The 23,075-nt window shown below is 36.1% G+C and overlaps 1 protein-coding gene across 1 annotated transcript in view; it reads left to right on the top strand.

Moving 5' to 3' along the window:
* The window catches only part of TRDN (triadin), a 377,023-nt gene that overhangs the window by 158,875 nt on the left and 195,073 nt on the right, over positions 1-23,075 (top strand). The window contains exon 10 of the mRNA XM_007446048.1: positions 6,332-6,409. Coding sequence (XP_007446110.1) covers positions 6,332-6,409 — 78 coding nt within the window. The remainder of the gene's footprint in view (positions 1-6,331; positions 6,410-23,075) is intronic.

Genomic DNA, 23,075 nt, shown 5'->3' on the forward strand with positions numbered 1-23,075 from the left:
CCTGGAGGATGCTCTTTGATCTAAGAACTTGAAGCTTATGGTGTTTTAAACACCCTATAGTAGGGTTGCATAGCCAATTTATACTAAAGAATCCATTTGCTTAAAATTTTTCTAAAATCATGAAAAAAATCTGAAAATTAATTACCAATATGATATATTTTTGCAATAATCCAACAAAGTAACTATGGCTTCAACTTCAGTGTCTCCTATATAAGTCCTCTGGCAAAATTGAAAACTACATAATTCAAGTGACAACAATGACTAAGTAATTAGTCCATAAACAGCATCTAGCTGAGTAAACAGGAAATTTTCTGCCCTTATCTGAGTTATTACTTTTCTCATTCATTCCCAGATGCTCAAGCCAAATTGTCAGTCATCCTTGATTTCTTTCCCTCACTTACCATACCAAATTCATTTAAAAATCCTATTGGGTTTGTGTCAAAATGTACTCTGGGTCCATCCACTTATCTATAATTTCTATGTTTTTCATTGCCCATATCTTTAAAACTGCCACCTGTTACTCTAAATAGCATTACTTATTACCCTTCCTTGATACATTTTTAATAGGATACTGATTTCCATTTTACTTATTTTGTTGATATTTTTTCTCTCTGCCCAGTAGAATCTCAGCTCCACAAAATAGGTGATTTTGTCTATATTGGTCACTGCTATAACTCCATATCCTAGGAAAGTGCCTAGTACTGAGTAGGTACTCATGTACATTTTTTGCACAAACAGCTGAATCTCCACTGCAACCACCTATACCAAGCTCATGTCATCTCTCACCTGGGTTATTTCAATAGTCTCCAACTGATCTTCTGCTGCCTCTCACAAGCTTTCCTCTGCAAACATTGTGTCTCTTCACACAGCAGCTGATGATCTTTTAAAAACCTGCATGTCATACTAAAACACTTCAAAAGCTTACTGCTGCCCTTAGAACAAATCCAAACTCACTGGAACAGCCGAGAGTGCTGTGATATGAGCTTGCCTCTGCTTTCCAGCACCAATGACCTTTAAGCAAGCCAGGCTGGCTCCTAACTTGGGCATTTTGACTTGCCTTTCCCTGCCAGGAGTCTTTCTATCGGACCTCTTCTGAGGTTTGCTTCTTTGTATTCAAGTCAGAACTCAAGTGTCTCCCCCTTGGAGACAGAGCCACTTCATACATTACGCACTTGTCCTGCAGTTTGTATACTTACCCAAAGGCCCCCTGCTCTTCTCTCCTCCTCAAGACTCGGACTGGAGCTGCTACTGACCAGGGTAAGAGCTGCCTCTTAATTTTGCACTAAGCAAGCCCTCCTGTTCAGACTTTGCCACCTTGGACAGCACATACCCAGAAAGAAGACTTTTTCTAATTTGCACAAATCTTCATAGGTTAGTGGAGTCCTGCTCAGTACTGACCCCATTCTTCCTTTTCTAACCAATTTAGTGTCATCTCTTTCCCACAGTCATTGTCTGCCTCACCACTCTGTTTTGATGTCCCTACCTTTCTGAGGTCTGAAATTATCTGTCTTGCTTGTTTATCGCCTGTCTCCCTTCATCTTGAATGTAAGCTCCATAACAACAGGGTCCTTCTTGGTCTTCCCTATGGTCCCTCACTGATTTCGTTTGTACAGTTATGCCCAGGAACACTCACAACAACCCAGCTGGAAGAGACATTACGGTTCTTGTTTTACCTTGAAACAACTGAGACCTCAGTTGAGTGATGATTGCCTGTTTACGTATACCCTTCACAAGACTGAGTACAAAGAATGCAAAGTACCTGTTTAGAACATATCAGTACATAAGTGGGAGGTATAAAGATGCCTATGACTGGAGTAAAAACCTTGATCCATCCACCCCATACAAACTCCTGAACTTCAGATTCCTAATTCCTCATTTCATGGTCAAATTCTCAAGTTTGGGATTATTATATTAGTGGTGTCTTAATTTTGTTTTAAATAAATAGGGTGGGAAAAGGAGGAGTGGTTGACGCTCTAAATTCCTCTGGTCCCTTCTCTCCATTTTGTAAGTGGTCCAAAAATCCAAGGCAGAGAAAGAGACACTCAGTAAGGAAACTTGAAGGTCAACGTGTCCCTATTTTAATAAGGACGCTATAGCACAGTTACATGTATCAGCCTAAAATATAAACCGTATTTTCATTTCATTTTAGTATTTGTTCAATGCTAAACTTTGAAAATATTATTCTACATGTTACAAAAAATGTCAGTCTAGGAACCTTGTGCCAATAAATAAAAGTAATACTATTGCTTTAACACACTTGACAATAATTTTCTTACTAAATTCAGATCTTCCCATTTTATGTTCAGTCACAGATTCACAAATGCTTTTAATGATGCTGACAGAATGAATTGGGATAGGAATTTGTAATTATTCATACTTTTTAATTTTTCAAGATGTAAATGAATTTTAACTCAGCAGTCATTTACTAGAGTGACACCTTCTCTGTCACGAGATCTATGGCCATTCATTGTTTGCAGCACAGGAGGCCTTTCAAAGAGTTTGTAGTCTTCTGGGTGAACTCAGTACCTCTAGGAAAATGCAGTGGAGGCCCAAGGTAAAATAGCTTTCATGCATTAGCATAAAAAATCTCCTCAACATTTGTTTCAAGATTTAGTTGCTAGACTTTAGTTGCCTAGAAATGGTTTAGAACCAGGAAATCTCCTTTGATAAAAAACTAGGTAAATTAAACTTTAGTATAGTGAATTGCTTTTTCCTTCACATTACCTGAATTCTGCTCACAGCCTCCTTCTTGACTTGAGATTCTGAGTAATTCCATTCATCTTTTCTAGCAAAGTAAAGAAAACATCTGTAACTTAGAATATTAGAAGGAATGCACACTGTATACTATCCCCAGTGGAATTTGACTAACAATCATAACAACTTGGGTGACAAAAAACTCAGAACAGTAAAATATTAGCAGCTTACAAACATGCAATTCAGGTATTATGGAAATAAGCCAACCAAAATCACTCAAGGAACAAAAAGCCAATTCACTATGTTTGAACGTCAGAGGGGTTTTCGGGTAATAGCTTGTAAAATGAAGGGCACCTTTAGAGTTCCAATGTAAATTTCAACAACCTGAATTCTCCCTTCAGAGAGTAACAATCTTCAGGAATTCCAAAGAAATATATGCCTAATAAAATGATAAGCCTCTTTCCTGTAAATGAGTTCTGCTATTTCTGTCATGTTTAATTTTATCTGTTGTTATGTTTTTGTTTTCTTACTTCAAAAGTCTGTTTCAAGTCCTCTTGTGTAATTAGATGGAATATAAATTGTAAATACATTGTAGGAAAAAGAATATTTTGAGTATTTACTATGTGTTAGATGCTTCATCACTTAATCCTCACAACAGCCCTGAAAACTCTCCTTATTTTATAAAGGCCCATGAGGCTTGGGTACTTCATGAAATTTTCAAATTCACACAGATTGTAAGTGATGGAGCTGAAACTCTCATATTTATCTATTTGACTACAACCATGTAGTCTTTATACTAAACAACATTGCCATCATTATAAAATTCTATTATTAATGTAACATATTCACATAAATTCATAAATTATTATATTCATATAATATTGTATATATTCATTCATATAGCAAAATGCTCTCTGATTTCAATAGCATTCTCTGATTTCAATAGCATTCTCTAAAAAGAAGGCTTTTCTATAAGTCAGTACTAGAGAGTCATGTGTCATTCTCCAGTATGACATGCCTGATTTGTTTTGGTGACCCCTAGCAAAACAAAAACTTTTCCTGAGCTGGTAATTCCCCTGCCAGGGCTACCTAGCACTGTCCCTATGAAGGCAAATGGACACCTGGCTTTTTCTTTTTCTTGTGGTGCTAATTCCCGACTGCATCCACTGCGTCACCATCATGCAGTTAGCCATTTTAGCGAGTGTAATATCGCTGATTACAGCGAGAGAATTTCTGTACGACTGATTACAGTCGTAGAGAATTTCTGATATAAACTGGATATTTTACTTTATGCTGCAGAAGCACCAGTTTGATCGTTTTAATAGTTCTATGTATTTTGGCATCCAGGCATTTTTTTAACCAGATACTCTCTGTCCGGAGTCCCTCCCTCTATTCCTCCATTAGTTACCTGGGAATCTCCTTTTAAGCCTTTAAATGCAAGAATCTTTCTGTGACATCCCCTCTGTGTATATTATTTCCCATCTTCACACTGTGTTATATTGATCTGTCTGTAAGTATATTTTAGCCATTATACTGGGAACTTCTTATAGGCAGAGTTGGGGTTTAATGGTTCTTCAGTGCTGGGATATAATAAGTGCTCACTAAATTTTAAAAAAATATAAAGTAATGACCTCATAGTTCCTCCAGGAAAATATAAGAATATTTTGTAGTCTAAATTATGAATTATTCCCTGGGGAAAGAATTGAATACATTTAAAAATAAATTCCCAAATTGCTTATCAAGACTATGATTATACATCACTACTGTTCAAGAAAGTATTTGACAAGAGAGAAAGCAGTTTAGTTTGAGCAGGCAGGATTCCATGAAGATATTTTTGAAAGCCTTAGTATTTAGAAATGATTTATGTATATTCATGGTCACTTGTATTTTAAGCTTTAGTTATTTAATTGACTCCTTCCTCAATCTTTTGATAGATTCTCCCTAGGTTTTGCAAACTACAAAATACCATCCTATTTTAGAAACAGTTTTTCAAGAACAGCTCTCAAGAAAGATTTGGGAGTGAATTTCCCCAAGTATACATCCATTTGACTTACAAAGACGGTGGAAACTCGGGGTGGAAGCTCCACGCCTCTGTCTCTCTCCAGCTGCAGAACCCCTTATATGTGATGACCCCTTACATGTGATGACCCTTTGCCTGCCTTAGGCAGTCTGAGAGGAGCTTTCGGCACCTCAAATCCACTTCTTAGGAGCTGAGCACCTGAATCCCTGTTCACTTCAGTTTAAAACTGCAAAATGAAAATTATACCTACATCCTAAGCATCTTGTAAAAATTAAATGACTTAATACATCAAAACTGTTTGGGATCATTCTAGGCACATAGTAAGCACTATATAAATGTTAGCCAGGGAAAAACAATGTGGATCAAACTCCTTTTTTAGTTTGCCCATCCTTACCTTTTCTTTGCTTACTGAAAAAGGAAATTCCATGTTGCATTATGTTTCCATCAAATCTTTGCTTTCATGAGGAAAATAATTAATACTAATATGGATGGATACTTTTCTAGGTATATGGCCTGCATGTCATGGAACAATATGCTTTGCTTTTGTGCATACTTGAACATGCTCAAGAATCAACTTGGATGGGTCTAACAGCTAGAAGAAAGTCCTATGATGAGTGGAGACTAACCTCTTCTACTCAGCTTGACGGCCTGGGATTCCTCCCTTCTCACCACCACAGAAGGTGGTGTGTGTGTAACTCAGGTTGCTAATCCACAATTCACCAAAGCAAACTAATTTTGACAAATTCTAAAAAAGGAAGACTTCCAGTAAGCAGGCAGGTCTGCTGACATTTGATAATATCTAGTTGTCAGTGAGATTTTAGAAGGTGCATATGCCCGCGTTGATTCTTGGACTTAAAAGAAACACACAGCAGGAGTTTATGGAATGAAAATGAATGATAAAACATTTTGCAGGCATTTCATATGAGATCATATGTTAGTTAATGTTTACAGTTCATGGCTGGGATGGTTTTGGTTAATTAAAGAAATCAATTGGGATAAGGAAGTACTCAGAAACGATTGTGGGTTTTTATGGTGCATAATAAGCCCAGAGACTTGAGGCAGGCTTTCAAGTTTCTATAAAACTGAATATATTTTCCCTTTGTCCCATTATTTACTTAACTGCAGGTCATTTTTTTGGCAGGAGAAAATGTACCTGTTCAATATCAAAAGGCCTATGAATTTTAACCTTCTTTCATTGCTTTATTATATCATTTGAGAATTTTTAGCTAAATGAAAAAAATGGTGATTTTTCTATATATTAGGATTCCTCTTAGCTTCTGTGATTTTAGTTTCCATAATTTGAAGTACATATTGAAAATAAATTGCTTTATTTGATTGCATGTAGGTTTTCCATTAATGAAGTCCAGTAGATATATTTGACATTGTGTATACATCTAAGAAATATTTTCAGAAATGGCTCTGAAGATAACTGAATCTTTGTATGTATCCACTTAAAGAGCTCACCTAATAACAATTTTCTTATTGCATAAAAATATGAATTTATACTTCAGATTATGAATTATGCATGTTGGGGACAGATCTAGAGCTATTTTAGTTGTGTATATTAAATTTATTAACACTTTTTGTTCAATACCTACTCCTGCATTGTGTGCACAGGACAAAGCCCAGCCATACCACCTCCATTACCAACAGAACAAGCTTCTGGACCCACTTTGGCATCACCAGCTCTTGAAGGCAAGTATTTTATTTTATTTTTCGAAAGATCATCTCTATTGTAGATAAAATAGAATATAGAGAAACAAAGCAAAATAGTAATAGCAGCAACAACAAAATCCATATTTTCTCAAATAGTTTTAGTATGTCTAAGCTACAGTTTACTCTTCCAAAAAATTACAATTTGCTCCTTTTTAGAACACCAAAAATTTCCTCCTAAGATTTTATATTGGTGACCATCACCTTCCAGAAGGATGACCTGCTTCATACCCTGGAAATCAAGCCAGAAAGTGTAGGGACAAATGGACAAGGATATGCCTTGCAATTCCTGTACATAGAACTCAAGAAAATATCATATGATCATTATCAGGAATCATACACTCATGTAACCTATTCTCTCCTCTATACCTTATTTATCTTCTCTCCCCTAAACCCACTCCCAAATGAATCTCCAATAACTACAAGAAAATGGCTGAGATTTTCAGTTCATCTCATATATCCTCCAAACCCCTCCTATAAAGATGACCCAAGCCCTGTTGATAATTTCTTGTTTCTTAGAAAGATGGTGGTAACTCTGTGCCTTGGAAATAATATAGTGATTAACAGCCTGTGTTCTACAATCAAACAGATCTGGGTCCAAATTCTGGTTCTACCCTTTTCTACCTGGATGACCTTAATGTGATACCTAAACTTTCAGTCTCTTTATTAGTAAAATACTGAAACTCATAATACTACCACAGAGAGGTGCTGTAAATGTAGAATAAAACTATAACAATTACAGTTTTTATTATTATATTTGTTATTGATGAACTTAGGAATTTTCTTTAACTGTATTTTATTGGCTTAACACAACTGTCCCCAAAGAATAGTTTGTAGATCACCAGCATTAAAATAAATTGTAAAGCTTGTTTAAAAAATGCATATTCCTGCCACATCTTAGATCTAGTGAATCAGATCTGGCAATTCAGAGAGGAAAATCTATATTTTTAACAAACTCTTTAGTTGAGCCTTGTACACATTAAATGTTAAGAAACTTTGATTTATATTTATGTGTAAAAATTATTACAAATCCAACCATTTTACACCAAACATCTGAATTTGGTAGCCTACTTCAAATAGTTTATTTATTTATAAATTAAATCTGAATGCCTTGGTAAGAAATGCATTGTCCCATTGACCACAGACCCAACAATTGATTGGCTATACATTTATATTTTGGGCAATACATTTATTTATATTACAGTCAGCATCCAGGGAAGGATTTTAGTAGCTGAGCAGGTGAAGTTTTTCTAAGTTTATATTATAATACCAGCATGTTCTATCTACTTTTCTGGCCAGATCCTGACCAAATTATGCCTGTGGCTATGCTCTCTTCAACTCACATTTATTTAGAATATTATTATGTTGGCTTTACTTATATGCATTTCACATTTGACATTTCAAAACTCTTTAAAGTAGACATTACTAATGATTAACAAATCTAAGCTTGCAGTTTATTTTCGCTAAATTAGTGAACAGCAGGATTGGGATTCTAGCCCTGGATTTCTAGTTCTTTACCCAGAGATCCTTCTATCATATTACTATGCAGACTTTGGAGTTGGAGGATTCTAACTTCATGTCTTCTGAGACATCAGCAACTTTGGTAAAATGAAGACATGACATTTTGTGCTTTAGATTCCATGCAGTTCTGCGATAGAAGTATCATGTTCTGATGTCAGTCAAGAGTACGCTAGCAATGTTTATCAAAATCTAATGTGCACACATATCACCTGGAGATCTCTGACAATGCAGATTCTGATTTGGTCGGTCAAGGGTGGGGCCTTAGATTCTTCATTTTTACCAAGTTCCCAAGTGTTGCTGCTGCTACTGGTCCAGGACCTCATCTGTATAGTAAATCCCTAGGTGATTTAGGAGGAAGGTGGAGAGCAATTGAATAATCCTAAAAATGCTTTCAATTTAGTATTAGTTACCTAAATGACCTATTGTTGGCCAAATGTCCTTCAGAATGACTGGAATGACACACATGGAGAAATTCTGACTGCTAGTTGTCTGGGAAAAAGCAAAAGGTTTCAAGCCACATACCTAACTAAGCATTGTAGAAAGGCTCAAAAGAGAGCAAGAGAAATGCCACTGGGAATTGGGGAAAAGGTTACATTATACTTGTAAATTGTAATAACCTATTGTATAGTATGTAAAATACTTTGATTTGGTCAGCTACAAATTGAATGAATTAGCAGTTGCAAATTTCAAATAAAAATCCCATACAATCTGCAAGTTAGTACTGTGTCAATACCAATCTGAAGAAAAGAATTTGTTTGGTTATTAGAGACCATGATTTAATGAAAAGTTCACGTAATGTCTTGCTCCAAGGGTCCAAATCAACAATGCTTCTTGAATATTTAGAGAACAGTCCAGATACAGTCCAAGGTTTGAAACTTTTGTCTCCCATCCGAGTCAGCTAAAGACACATTTATTTGCCCCACACGGGTCTTTTATTTATTGATTTTTGAATGTGATCATCTTGGATAGGGTGAGCTACCCACTGTCTCCATTGGCTTTCACTCCTCCTTCTCCCATTCACTCACTTGGGTCCAGACTTACTTCGTGTGTGTGACAATTATGTAAAGACAGTTTCTTCTTAACATAATAATTTCTTAAATTCCTGATCAACCTTGGTGTCTTAGTCTGCAAGGGCTGCCATAGTAAAATACTACAGACTGGATGGCTTAAACAACAGAAGTTGATTTTCTTCCAGTTCTGGAGGCTGGGAGTCTCAGTTCAGGGTGCCAACATGATTAGGTTCTAGTGAGATCATTTCCTGGCTTGTATATGGCCACCTTCTTGCTGTTGTTCTCGCATAGCAGAGAGGGCACTCTGGTGTCTCTTCCTCTTCTCAGCAGAACACCAGTTCTATTGGATCGGGCCTCCACCCTTATGATCTCATTTAAGTTTAATCATCTTCTAATCCAGTTACATGGGGGTTAGGGCTTCAACATATGGATTTTGGAAGGACACAATTCAGTCTATAGCACTTGGTAACCTCTAAGCTTAGTTAGTGTATAAGTAAAGCAGCTTAAATGTTTGCCTCATATAATTTGTTTAGTTTAATAAGCTGTTTAAATATTTCTTTTTCAGTAATCAATGATTTTGCCTTTTTCATTTCTGTGATACCTGATTTTCCAACACCATAAATTCCCAACTTGCATCATCTTCTATACATGCTTATAATTGATGAGTTAAATATTTTAAAAATTTTAGTATTAGTTACCTATTTTTCTTAACTGAACTCACATATAACTGAGCTTATACTGAAGGTAATAAAACAACAAAAACTCTAAGTACTCTCATTATTGACTACCGACGTGTATCATTTATCTAGCTAGTAAGTAAATGACTTGGAAAAACTTTATAGTCCGAGAGAGGGAGAGATCAGAGTTATATTTCTTTTGGCATTTGGACTATCATAGCTTATGTGACTTGAGATAACTAGACAAAAAACTGACAAGTGACCATCTCACTGCCCAAATGTTCACAGAACAAGAGATAGCCTATAAATAATAGTGTCACCTTTAAGTTTCATCAGATTTTAATTCTGTTGCTGTTGTGAGACAGACATAAATCAGGGAGCTCCAATTCCCCAATTTGAGGCAGATTTTGATAGATTATTCAAATGTTTGACCCTAGTTTACCTCCTGGAAGAGGTTCATAAACCACCCTGTAGCAAATGTTTTGCCTATCAGTCTGTCACTTGGAAAAGAATGTGTCACTTGTTAAGTGGGACCCTTAGGTTCTATTGTTATATTTAAAGAGCAATTTTATTTGACATTTCATCCTGGAGCCCAACACTACAGTTTAAGTAAATAACCTAACAATGTTGCAGGATTACAAGACTTTTGTCAGTAGTATCCACTTTTTATCTGCAGATACAGTCTGCCCTGAGAGTGCTGGTACTAAGCAGCTTCCCAAGGAGTCCACGTTATCAGGCGATGCTGAGATCATGGGCTTTGTCAGGGCTTGCAGATGTGCTGCCTGTGCCTTCATTAACATAATTGATTAGGAACTAGGACATATTTAGTATTAATCAAGCTGTTTTTAGTGAGGCTGATTATGCACAGTCCTTGATGCACTATTTCAGTCTGGAACTTCCTTAGCACCAAGTTGCAAGAAAATGGCATTATGTAAAAAGGAACTTACATGTGGCACTAACTTATGCCCTTTGATTTGAGGAATACAGTTATAACAGGTCAACATGTGGGAACTTAAACGTATTTTGCATTTTAATGTTTTAAAGAAAAGGAGGGCTTATATATAGACTAAATTATTAAGTTTGCTCACAGGAGATTGGAAACAATTTAGGATTTTATCAGCAGAAATCTAAAAAAAATCATGGACTTTGTTATGGGTGAAAGCATTCTACACATCTCTGAAGCCCTTAAAAGCTTCCTTTGTGCTTTCATAGCACTTAAAACAATAAGTTTCTCACAACACTGGCTTCATTCTGTTAAGTATCTGTGCGCGTCTTATCTTGGGTCACTTATCTAATGCCTGGAAGTTGTGTCTGGCCTTCCTAGAATTTCACTCCGCTCCCCATACCAGACACTTTGTACACTATAATGAAATTCTATTGCTTTGACTCTTTGGGTATAAAGACTAATTGTATATTAAATCAGTTGTTTTCTTTGACTCCTACTACTGTATGTTTTAGAATATGTTTGGCGTTTGACCAGGGAAATTGGCTACAATAGCATTGAAAAGATCTTGTAGAATGACCGTCTCAATCATTTTGGTCATTGTTGTCAATTTGCATTTGGTTATGGACATAACTTGAACTAACTTAAATAGAGAGCCACCTTCAATATAATAGTAATTCTTACGATCTTTTACAACAGTGTTAAATTTTGTGACGAATTAATTCTTCTGTCTATTGTGAGCTCTCACTGGTGTTGAAAGGCTTGCAAGTTCCAAAGGCCACTATAGTTATCCATATATTCCACAAATGAGACAGATCTATGTGAGTACCTTGCCCCCTTCATCAGATGGTGCCTTAGTATATTCACATCACAGGTGGTTTCAACCCTTAGCGTGAGAGCCCGTTTATCAGCAAATGTTTGTCAGAACTGTATTTCTTAGGAGAGATTAGTTCCTGACTGCTCTCAGAGAGAGTCTGCTCTCAGTGATTAAACAAGACAGCTTCAGGCAACATTTTCCATCCCCTCCCCAATCATCAAAAAAGCTGCTTCATTAAATCTTTGTATAAGTACAATTACTGGATATCATCCTGTTGTCCTGTAATCAACAACGCTGGAGAATTTTTCTTTCCTCCTAGTCAACACAACCGCCTCCCCCACTACCAAACACCACATTTTATGTTGTTGATTCCTGAAGAATTAAAGACTTCCATCCACATGTAATTACTGGACGTTTAATGTAAAATGGCCACACCTCATCTATTGTGGCAAAGATGTGGAAAGAAGAGGTTATGTGATCTCTTATTAGGTATATATCTTATACTTAAATTACTTTTAATATTCCATTACAAACATATAGTTGGCATTAATGGAGCCAAATAAAGTAAGGTGAATGAATACTGTATACCCTATCATCTTCTTGAATAAACATGTAACTGGTACTAACTTAGTATTGCAGTCATGAATAATATAAATATAAATAATATAAATGCCATCACCCAACAGTGGGCAAGAGAACTCTAGAGAGAAGACTAAAATCCCAGCTTCCAACTGCAACTTTGACACTAGTCAGTTGTATTATCTTTGACAAATCGATTCACTTTTTAGGGCCTCCACTTCTTCACCTGCCAACTGTGGGGACTGAATTTAAATGGTCTTTTCTGCTTTCACACCCAGATGTTTCAAGCTTATTTTTTTCAGGTTGGTGCATTAGTAGTAAGCTACATTAAGAGCAGAGTGAAGACTCCATGGCTTGGCACAGTGTTTAAATAGCTACCACAGATGTATAAGGAAGGTATGGCCCTGGCTTAGATAGAGATGTCACACTTGGGCCAACCAGGCCTGTCCCTATGAAATGGATAATACTATGAAGCATTATTTTCTGAAGTTCAAAAGTGCATGGTACAGATAATAAGGGCTATAAAAGTTAGGAAGAAGATGAGATACGAGTGAAGCAATGCTATGAGGTGAAATCACAAGATTTGCATTGGGCCATAAAGAGTAAGTTGGTAGGATTTGTACAGAGGAGAAAGGAGCAATATAGGAAACTTACTATAAGATGATTTCTTACCATAGGGTGCATTCGAGGACAGTGTTCTACAGGAGCTAGTAACGTTTTATTTACAGTTCTATTAAACTGAGAACTTTATTGTCTTAGCTCTTCATTGAGACATATCCTGAGAAGCAAGAAGCATAAAATAATAAAATTGAATTTTGGCTCAGGTTCTTATTCCATTAACTCTATGACACAGTTAATATTGAACTTTAGGGCAATGCAATATTTTTCTTTGTTTTGAGGTGAAATAAACTCATATCCTTGGGCAATTTTTAATGGGATTGACCTTTAGTTATGAATTTTGATAATATAGGTAAACCATACTACTTTTAGTACCTATTTTACTTAGAAAGTTGCTATGAGGAGTGAATGAAACAAGATATATAGCAACTTAGCACAGTTAGCTACTCAGCCATTAACTACTATTATTATCATTATCATTTTTTTAATCAGGAAATTTCTCTTGTATATATAGTAAATCATTAATTTTTATGTTCTTTATTGGTGTCTGTAAAGATAATATGGTAATCTCATTAATGACATTAGTCAGTAAACGTGAAACTCTATATAATTTCTTAATATAGGACCCCAGTCATATCCTAAAGAATTTTGTACACACAACTGAATCATTTACACCTCCTCAGAGACTGCGTGAACCTGCTAAAACAACTGAGCAGAGGTGTAGTATGATTAGATTTGCATTTTAGATCATTGTGTCAGCTATAGAAAGTGTGGATGGTGAGGGGGTGGGGCTTGGGGGTTTGGAGAGAAGAAAAACTTAGGAGGCTACTGCTCATGGGGGAAAATTATGTGACTTTTCTCTTAAACAATCATATTTAACCCTCAAAATAATTCCAAGCAGTGAATATGATTTATATCATTTTACAGAGAAGATCAGAGGAATCAGGTAAATTGCCCAAGATAACACAGTCCTAACAGTGGTATAATTGAAATTGGAATCCAGGTGTCTCACTCCCAGGATCAGTCTATTCCATTATCATAGACTGGCAATAAAAGTTAGGGCTGAGCATAATTGCTAAAGTCTTATCTGACCTGGATAAATGAATGGCTCTTAAGAATAAGAACAGGTTTGGGGAGATGATAATGAGTTCAGACTTGCTAGGTGCATCAGGGTCCCTGGAACATTCAAAATGGGTGATTAAGAGTATTTAATGAATGTAGTATTTATAAAGGTTTGAGCAGGGTTATGGTGAAGCACCCCAAGGCTAGCCAATGCAGGAAGCCTTTACCAGCCCTAGGCCTGAGCAGGCAGGGGAATAGAGTGGTTTATAAACCCCCAAACCTTGTAACTAGGAGAGAGATGCCCAGTCAAAACTATGTCCTTTAGTAGAAGAACACATCATGAACTATCTGTAAAATGATATATATAATATTCTCAGTGAGCCAGCGTGGGTAATTGGAGAATACATGCCCAACTCGCTCTTTTTTTCCTGCTCTGTTATCTCTTGATGTTGCTCCCATTGGCCAAACTAACCTGAATCCAGAGGTTGTGTTAATCCTTGGTTAACACAATCCATAAAGGTCAGGGTGGTTATTGGACCTGGAGAGAAAATGAAGACCCTGCCACATGTCAGGCAGCATGTTGAGTGGGATTCACACAAGTGGTCATCTCCAGCAGACAACTGAAGATAGAAGTCTGGAGTTCACAAATGAGAGAGATGCAGAGGCTGAAGTCATAAGCTTATTCCAAGCATAGCATCTCCTGAAGTATGTTATGGGGAATTCTAGTTCTATGATATCCTTAGTGAAAAAAATTTATAACATAATACTTTGGGTCCACATAATATTTTCTTTTTGGACAGTCACAATGTACACAAGTAAGTATGTTAAAAGAGCCGTGAAATTCTTGTCAGAAAACTGTTTAATTCTTTTGAAACTCAGTGGTCACAGAAACATTTCTTTTCCTAGTAATACTTATTGAGCTCCCAAGGAACAATTGATCTTAAAAATACCCTGTATGATACAAATCTTAGTTTTGGATATAACTGAATGGCAGGTCAGTCATAAGTGTGAGTGAGGTTTAGTGCATCCAAGAAGGAAAATGTGGGGAACAACATTGTTTTAGTCAGAGTTCTCCAGAGGAACAGAGCCAATATGATGTACATACACACACACATACACACGTGTGTGCGCACACACACACACACACACACACACACACACACAGCGGGGAGGGAAGGAGGGGGCAGTGAGAGAGAGAGTTATTTTAAGGAATTGGTTCACATGATCATGTGATTTTGAGGGCTGGCAAGTCTGAAGTCTATAGGGCGTGCCAGAGGCTGGAGACTCAGGGAAGAGTTGATACTGTATTCTCAAGTCCAAAGGCAGACTAGAGGCAGAATTCCTTCTTCGTTAGAGGACCTCAGTCTTTTTTCTTAATGCCTTCAACTGATTGGTAATCTACTTTAGTCAGAGTCTACTGATTTAAATGTTAATCACATCTAAAAAATACCTTATAGCAACATCTAGACTGGTCTTTGACCAAGTGGCTGTTACTATGGCCTAGTCAAATTAACCATCACAAACATCATCAGAAGACAGACTAGAAAACCAAGGATGAAAAGATGAAGGAGGAAAGGGAACAGCAGGGCCAAGAGCCCCAGGGAGAAGGATAAGACAAAACTGGCCAGAAACCTTTAGGCTTGTCAATTAGAAGATCATGGTGACCTACTTCTGCCTCTAAATTTTCTCTCTGCCACATATAAATGAGGGTATAGCAATCAGGAGTTCTGAACTAAAGATTCAATTGTTCATATTAGTTTCTTAACCTCTCTGAGACTCAGCTTCTTCAACTGTGAATTATATTTTTTGAAATAAATGATCTCAAAAGTTTGTTCCACCTCCAAAATTTTATTATGCTCGAGGCTTTTAGTTCACTCATTTTTCCCCTCTACACATTTATTTCATTTCCTTTGGGGCTAATCACTACTTCTAGGGGAAAAATGAAGCCTCTATTTTATAATCTTGAAATGTTTCCAATATTTTGTTGTTTTTAAACTTCTTATTTTCAAATAATTTTAGATTTACAGAAGAGTTGTAAAGATAATATACAGAGTTCTAATACACTCTTCAGCAAGCTTCCTCTAATGTTAGGATTTTATAAAACCGTGATTCACCTACCAAGACTAAGAGATTAACTTTGGTACACTAGTAACTAAACTACAAACTGTATTTAACTTTCACCTTTCAGTGATTTGTAAAAGTGTTTTTTTTAATTATTTCTTACATGTGTGATGAGGACACAAATATTAACATAAGTATTCACAGCTTTTCTCCTCCACTGTATTGCCTAAGGAATATTCTAGGTATGCCTGGTCAGCTTCTGAGTGTTTATGTTCTGCTCAGGACTCAGGATATGCTGGGTGAGCCAAAAAATTGGAAGGGGCTCAAATAATTAAATTAATTCATGTTTGAATAGGAAGGGTTATTACCCAGAAGAAAATATAAGATTTAGACAGTGAGAAAAAAGGTCAAGAGAAGGGAATAGGAGAGTCAGCATGGGCTGAAGTAAGTTTTCAGCGTGCCCTTGGGAGAGAGAAGCTTTTGGGAGGAAGTGCTGTGATGGATTGGGAAGCTCCAGTAAGGAGAGAACCTTTAGAACATTTTGCTTTGGGTCATACAACATTAGCTATTTGAGAGACTTCAAAAAAGATTTAAACTTATCTTCAAACCTTCCTGGAATTTTAGACTCTCATTTCTTTTGATTGCAGCACTGTGCAGAGCTAGGCATGAGGTAACTCAGCTCTGTTGGGGGTAATAAATATGTTAGAACAAGGGTAGTTCAGCTTAGTATCATGGAAAAGTAGGTAAGTCTTAACAACTGACTGTTGAGAAATTAGGGGGAAAAAAGAAACACAAAGACAAGTAGGTGGAAAAGTGTCAAGAAAAAGGAAAATGTAAAGAAATATATTCCACAGATTATGAAATATAAATACATTTTATTAGACATTAAATATATTTCATTAGAAACTTGCATCTCCAAACTTAGAACTTTTCTCTCTTGTTATAATAGTCTCAATTTTCCATTATTGATTAAAAATAGTTTTGGGGGAAATCATTAGCTTTTTCCCATAATAAGAGAAAGAAGTTTTGTTTTTCTTCCCCTATACATCTGACAATGTGGCGAGGGATGTCTGTCTGATTTGACTGTCTAGTAGCAATAAATTTTTATTCTGTAGATCAAGGGATGACAACCAAGAATCAGGGAAGGATAAGGAGCTTTCTGTTGATCAGGGCCAGCTTCCTTCTTAAGAGATCTTTCATAACTTTCATGCTGGTATTAAAAATTAGGTTTTTTTCCCCCTATATTTTGACAAAAGAGAAAGTTACGGATGAGAATTTTTGTGAATAAGAGTGAGTGTGATTTTTAATAGCTTTCTTATTATGAAATTCTAGTTGGAACCCTCTTGTGCCAGCAAACTTTTCTCATGAAGTATTTTATAAGAAAGAACCAGGTCCCTCCAAAGCTCTAGTTTACAAGTACCAGTTTTTCTTTATAAAACCTTTTTTTTGCTATTGGTGTCAGCTTGACCTAAATGTTTCTATTATATAAGTTTATTAGAATTCCCAATGAAATTATTCATCCTCTCTAGAACCGATGAGAAAAGTGGCTACATCTTTAAAGCCAGATCTGTTTTATCCAAATGGAGTAAGGGGTCTTGGCAATTGTTCACATAACAAACAGTGACAGATATTTGTTTCAATTATGTGAGAATTTTTTGTAAAAATTTTTAATCCACTAGAATAGATCTTATACTAGGAAGAAGACAAAAATTGTGTTAATGGTTTGGTATAATTTATGAAAGATGAGGGAATTTATGTAGTCCATCATTTGAAATAAACCTGAATTCAATATATTAAAACAATTACAGGTAGAAAAGTTGTACTCTTTGAATGGGCATTTATTTCCTTTATGAATATTGATATCTATTGGGCATATTTTTAAGATAAAAGGCTTCAATTAAGAATCAGACTTAAAAATGTGCCCAATATACCAGTAACTTTGGGTAATTGAGTCTTTCTAATTTGTTTAGTAACTCAAGCCCTAAATTCTCAAAGACCTGTTATAAAAATAGCCATGTCTTTGAAATGATAGTTTAGAGTAATGTATATTTTGATTTTGAATGATAACCAACTTTTTCCCTAAATATCAATAATTTAGTCACAAAAAGGAAAGGCTCAATTTTCTGATGTTTCTAGTCATTCTTGACATTTTAAATGCAATAAAGTACTTTTGCAATTCATTTCCAACCACAGAGAAACGTAGAAAAAGCATATAGATAAAAATATGAAAAAGTAATTATATGTAAATAATATGCTTTTGAAAATGAACAGCTGTTATTAGAAATGAATCTTATATTTATATTTTCCTTACCCTTGTAGAAAGACTCATTAGAAAAGTTTACAATAAAAGATCTCGAACAAGCAATGATTCTGCATAAAAAGTAAATTTTAATAGGGTTAGAAGAGTTTTTAGAAAATCTCCAAATGGCTGCAGCACCCAAAAAAGAAAAAAAATCCAAGAAAAACAAAAAAGAAAATACAAAATGCTCTTTGGAGCTATCCAGAGATGAGTTGTGTGGATGGAGAGCTTCTCACTTGAGTGTAAAGGTCAATAAACTTTAATTGAGCATTTGTTTTCTGAAATGTAAAAGCACTGAGAGGAAAAATAAATACCAGAAAGAAAAAGAAGAGCTGTGGCCACCTTCATTTATATAAACTTAATCCATTCAAAAGTAATGCCGTCGGGCTTCCCTGGTGGCGCAGTGGTTGAGAGTCAGCCTGCCGATGCAGGGGACACGGGTTCATGCCCTGGTCCGGGAAGATCCCACATGCCATGGAGCGGCTGGGCCCATGAGCCATGGCCGCTGAGCCTGCGTGTCTGGAGCCTGTGCTCTGCAGCAGGATAGGCCACAACAGTGAGAGGCCCATGTACCGCAAAAAAAAAAAAAAAAAAAAAAAAAAAAAAGTAATGCAGTCACTTATCTAAAAAGCTTTTATCATTTTTGAAAGGTTTGGGAGAAATCTACCTTATCCACTTTAAATATGAAGTTTAATTAACATAAGAAACTTTTTTTGCAATTTGAAATGTATCAAATAATCTTTCTCTTTGCATTCCCTTTTGCATACTAAATTCAGAAACAAAAAATTGTCGTTATATCAGAGAACTTTGGCTGTGAGAGAGCTGAAAGATAAGTGTCAGAAAGAGAGGGTAGAAAATGGCACTTTTCTGTCTGTGCCTCAGTCGTTTGCAATTTTTTGTTAGAATAAGTCTACCTCAAACTTCTTATTCCATGTTGTAGGGGAAAGATCAGAGTTTGCCGTGATCCTTAGTTTTAAATCCTTGTTCTGTCACTTATGTGATTTGTGAAGTTGGGCAAGTTACTCATCTTTCCTGAGCCCATTTTCTCATGGGTTGAAGGATGTGTTGACTTTTATCTCAGAACTAATTATATACTAATGCATGTAAGGTCATGTGCTGTATTCTGTTAATAACATTCTATTACAGTATAATTTCCTATCACCTTAAAATCAATGTGATTAAACCAAAACTAATACTTTTTTTTCTGCCTTGCTCTGATCACATAAAATAACTACTGAGATCACTTCTCCACAATCTTTTTTGAAGCTTAAAGAACTGTATGTAGTCTGGCATCTTGAAAAAGTTTGGATTTACACTGATTAGCTCTGGAGTTCTTTGGGATGTTTACTTCATGAATGGTATTGTATCACTAAGAGTTGTCAGCCTTTATCTGCAGGACAGGACTGGGCACTCAGCAGGCACCTCAGTCCCTCCAGCCAGCATTGATAGTAACACTTGCCATACTCAGTTCAGAATTCACATACCATTTTTCCCTGGAGCAGCTTTCACACTTTGTGCTCTTGGGTTTGGGCCTCTGCTGTCTCCCTTAGACTCCGACTTTAATGTCCCTAAGTCCATATTGTAATTGTAAACTTTATCCCTTCTTAGTCTTATACCTAAAATTCCTGGAAGGAATAGTTTAAAACTCTAGACCCTGGCAAAAGGTTTGACATAAGGTTAAATAAACATGTGTTGATTAAGTGAATAAATTGTTTATGTAAAAGTCTCTGGGAAGTCAGTGGAAGATGCTATACAAGTTCTGGTTGTGAATTTTTTGTTGTTAGTAGCTGATAATGGGAAGAGCTGACTTCTAAGAATAATTCAGCATTCCCTAAAGGAAAAGTCAAGGCAAAGACTGGATTCAGGTTCTGAAAAACCAGTTTAGTTATGCCAGATAACTCAAGTGAAGTCCTTGAAGAGCTTTGCTGTTATAGCAACGTAAGCACAATGTAAAGTGAGGTACTCCCACCATGTTTCTGTAATGTTACATTCTTTCAAGAGTCCCAAATAAAATTTAGAGGAAATTTTTGGGAAAAAAAGAGGAAAACATGAAGAAGGATATTTGTACTGAATCCTTTTACTTTCTTAGTCTTCTTCATCGCAGTGTGATCACAAAATCCAGTGGGGTACTTGGCTCCAGCCAGTCAGCAACAGCCAAAGTTCCTCTTAAAACGTACTTTATCACAGTATAATTACTCTGCTTGAAACCTCTCAGCAGCCTCCTACCTTCCTCACAATAAAATGGAAAATTCATATCATGAACAAGATTTTGTGTGATCGGCCCCTGCTACATCACTGGCCACCCCTCATCTCATCCTTCGAACGCTTCTCTTTCAAGGTCTTGGCAGATATTTTTCCTCTGCAGAAGTCTTCTCCTCAATAGCCAAAACTCTTCTACTTTTTTTCAAGAATCTTTTCAAATGGTACTCATTCAGAAAGGCTTACCCCCGTTCCACCTTAAAAGAAAAAGCCACTTCTGATCTGCTCCCACATGCTGTAATCCACTAAACCAAGCTTTATTTTTTTCTGACCCTTATTATTACCTGACATTATATACACATATATATGTATATCCATGCATACATATGCATATAAACATATTCATTTTTAAGGCTTAAAAATGGACTTTTCTCTAGCTTTAAAATTTTTTAAGCCATAGCAAAGCCAGAGAATGTACAACAGCTATTTACAGATTTAAAGCTTTTTACGTTAACTGTTCTCAGAAAAATTAGGAAATAAATACTTCATTTGGGGAATAAAGGCATAGACAGGTGAAGAGGGACTTAACTACATTCTACTCATTCCCCTGACTTTTGTGGTTGAAGACAGAAGATTCCCTTACAGTTGCATTAGGCAAAAACTACTAATTATAGCAAAACTGAAACTAGAATCCACTTCATTCCAGCACAGTGCCCCTTCATAAACATGTTAATTCCTACTTGAGTATTTTTTTCTTAAAGTTTCACAATATAAAATATTCCTGATACAGCCCCCTCAACACAGAAAAATAAGAATTAATGTGCATTGACTCAGATTAATAAATGTCACACTTAGAAAAATTACTGAAGAGTATACGTAGGCAGATTTTAATTGTTTCTAAAGTATAGTAATAGCTAGTTATTGCTATCATTATTTTTTTTGAACATCCACTTTGGTCCAGGCACTTTTGCTCAGTTTCTTCACAATAAGCTGGCAAGGTAGATTTTGCTAGTGCATTTTTTAAAAGAGGTAAATGAAATTCAGTGTGTCACAGCACATTGCCAGTGTCACAACCAGAAGGGGTCAGAGACAGACCAGGGTCACCCACGGCAGCACCAGTGCTTTCTCTCTTGCTCCATTCCCCTCTGTAGATAACAATGGAGAACTCTGATAATCATTGGTGTAATTGAACTTATCTGTTTATGTGAAATTTTCCATGCTCATACTGTGACTGGGGTTCCAGGCCAGCCTCTGCCACTCTTTACAAACAAGGTGACAGTGATGAGGTGTGCTAGAATGAGTTGTTATGAAGGAAACCTGACTGGGACCAAGAATACATCGACCCTGGCCAGAGAGAGTTAGAAGAAAAGCATGTAAATTTTGGATAATCTGTACAGTAGAAAGGCAAAAAGGGAAGGAACAAACATAAGATGAAAATGAAGCATTTGCATTTGTTTTCTCGGTTTGCTAGGAACAGGCATCTTCAAAAGCTTTATAATTAACTATTGTGGATTCTCTGGCTTTGAGATGGCATAAAAACATTTAAAAGCAGGAGAAAAGCCCATTGTAAGGGCTTAGAAAGTAAAAAGTAAGTCATTTAATTTTTCTTTCTTCTGATGTTAATTTATGCAGAAGCTAATAACATATTTGTGGTTCAGAGCTGCTCATTGCGGAGAGGATTTCTCTCTCAGCCAGCCCTTCCTGTGATCCCTGCCAGATAGAGCCGTCATTTCCGGGCTTATGACACTTTTCTCAGAGAAAGGCAGCATGCTGATAAGTTCACACTCTATAGACACACTTAATTGTGGACGCTCTGAAAATCAATGATAAAAAATGTCCTAACTCTTCTCTAGCTGTTACTAACAAAGCAGCAAACAAATTGGAGGAAAGTATGAGGAGGAAATTGGACATGTGGGCGCACAGTCAAGTGGAAAGCAAGGGGTACTGTTGACTGTTGAAGGAGCAAACAGTCAAGGGAAGGAGAGCTTTCATATAAGAAACATGGGTTACTTTTATATCCAAGTAGGTTATAATTAAATTGTTGTGCCTTATATAAATGAAAAGCTTAATTTCACTGCTGCCAAATCACCTAAAGAATAGACAGTTGTGCTTGAAGAAATGCATGAATCTTCAGAAGTTGATGTTTTGAAATGAATTAACCACGAATAAAGTAGGTCCCATAATGACAGCTTAAAAGTCTAATTCATAAAAATGTTATTAAAGTACATTATTTATACCTGCTTTTTGTGGATTTCTGTTCTTATTCATGACTCCTCCAGTGTATGGCCATAATCACAGGCAGAGTGTATAATGGAAGCATTAATCAATCTGAACTAAGGCGAGAATACTGTATCACCACAATAAATCCCAGCTATATTAATACAAAGGGTAGAATTTATTACACAAGACAATTCTCTTTTAAAAAAATGAAAAGAATGTCTTCCATCTTCTGGCCTCAAATACCTACTTTCCTTCTGAAGTTTAATATAAGATTAACTAATTGGCACAAACTTTTAAATGAAATATTTATTCATCTACATTATGAAACTTAGAGACTCGGATACTAAGTTGGATACTAAGTTGTGATCTTATCGTGCCTATGGCATTGATTTTTAATATAGGCTAAGAAATATTCACAATTAATCTGTATTTTAATTAACTTCTTTCCTAGCACATGACATCAGATGGTGATGTTTAGCAAATGCCAATTCAACTGTCTGGCGTATGCATTTATTTAGATAAGATGGAAAAGTCCTTGCTACATAAAATTTCTCCCAGAGAAGCTGAAAGTAATGATACTTAAATCAAAAGTATCTTTATTCAGAATTTTAAAGACGTTTTGCATATTTAATATGTATAAAC

Source organism: Lipotes vexillifer, unplaced genomic scaffold, assembly GCF_000442215.2.
Source record: "Lipotes vexillifer unplaced genomic scaffold, Lipotes_vexillifer_v1.1 scaffold368, whole genome shotgun sequence".
NCBI lineage: Eukaryota > Metazoa > Chordata > Mammalia > Artiodactyla > Lipotidae > Lipotes > Lipotes vexillifer.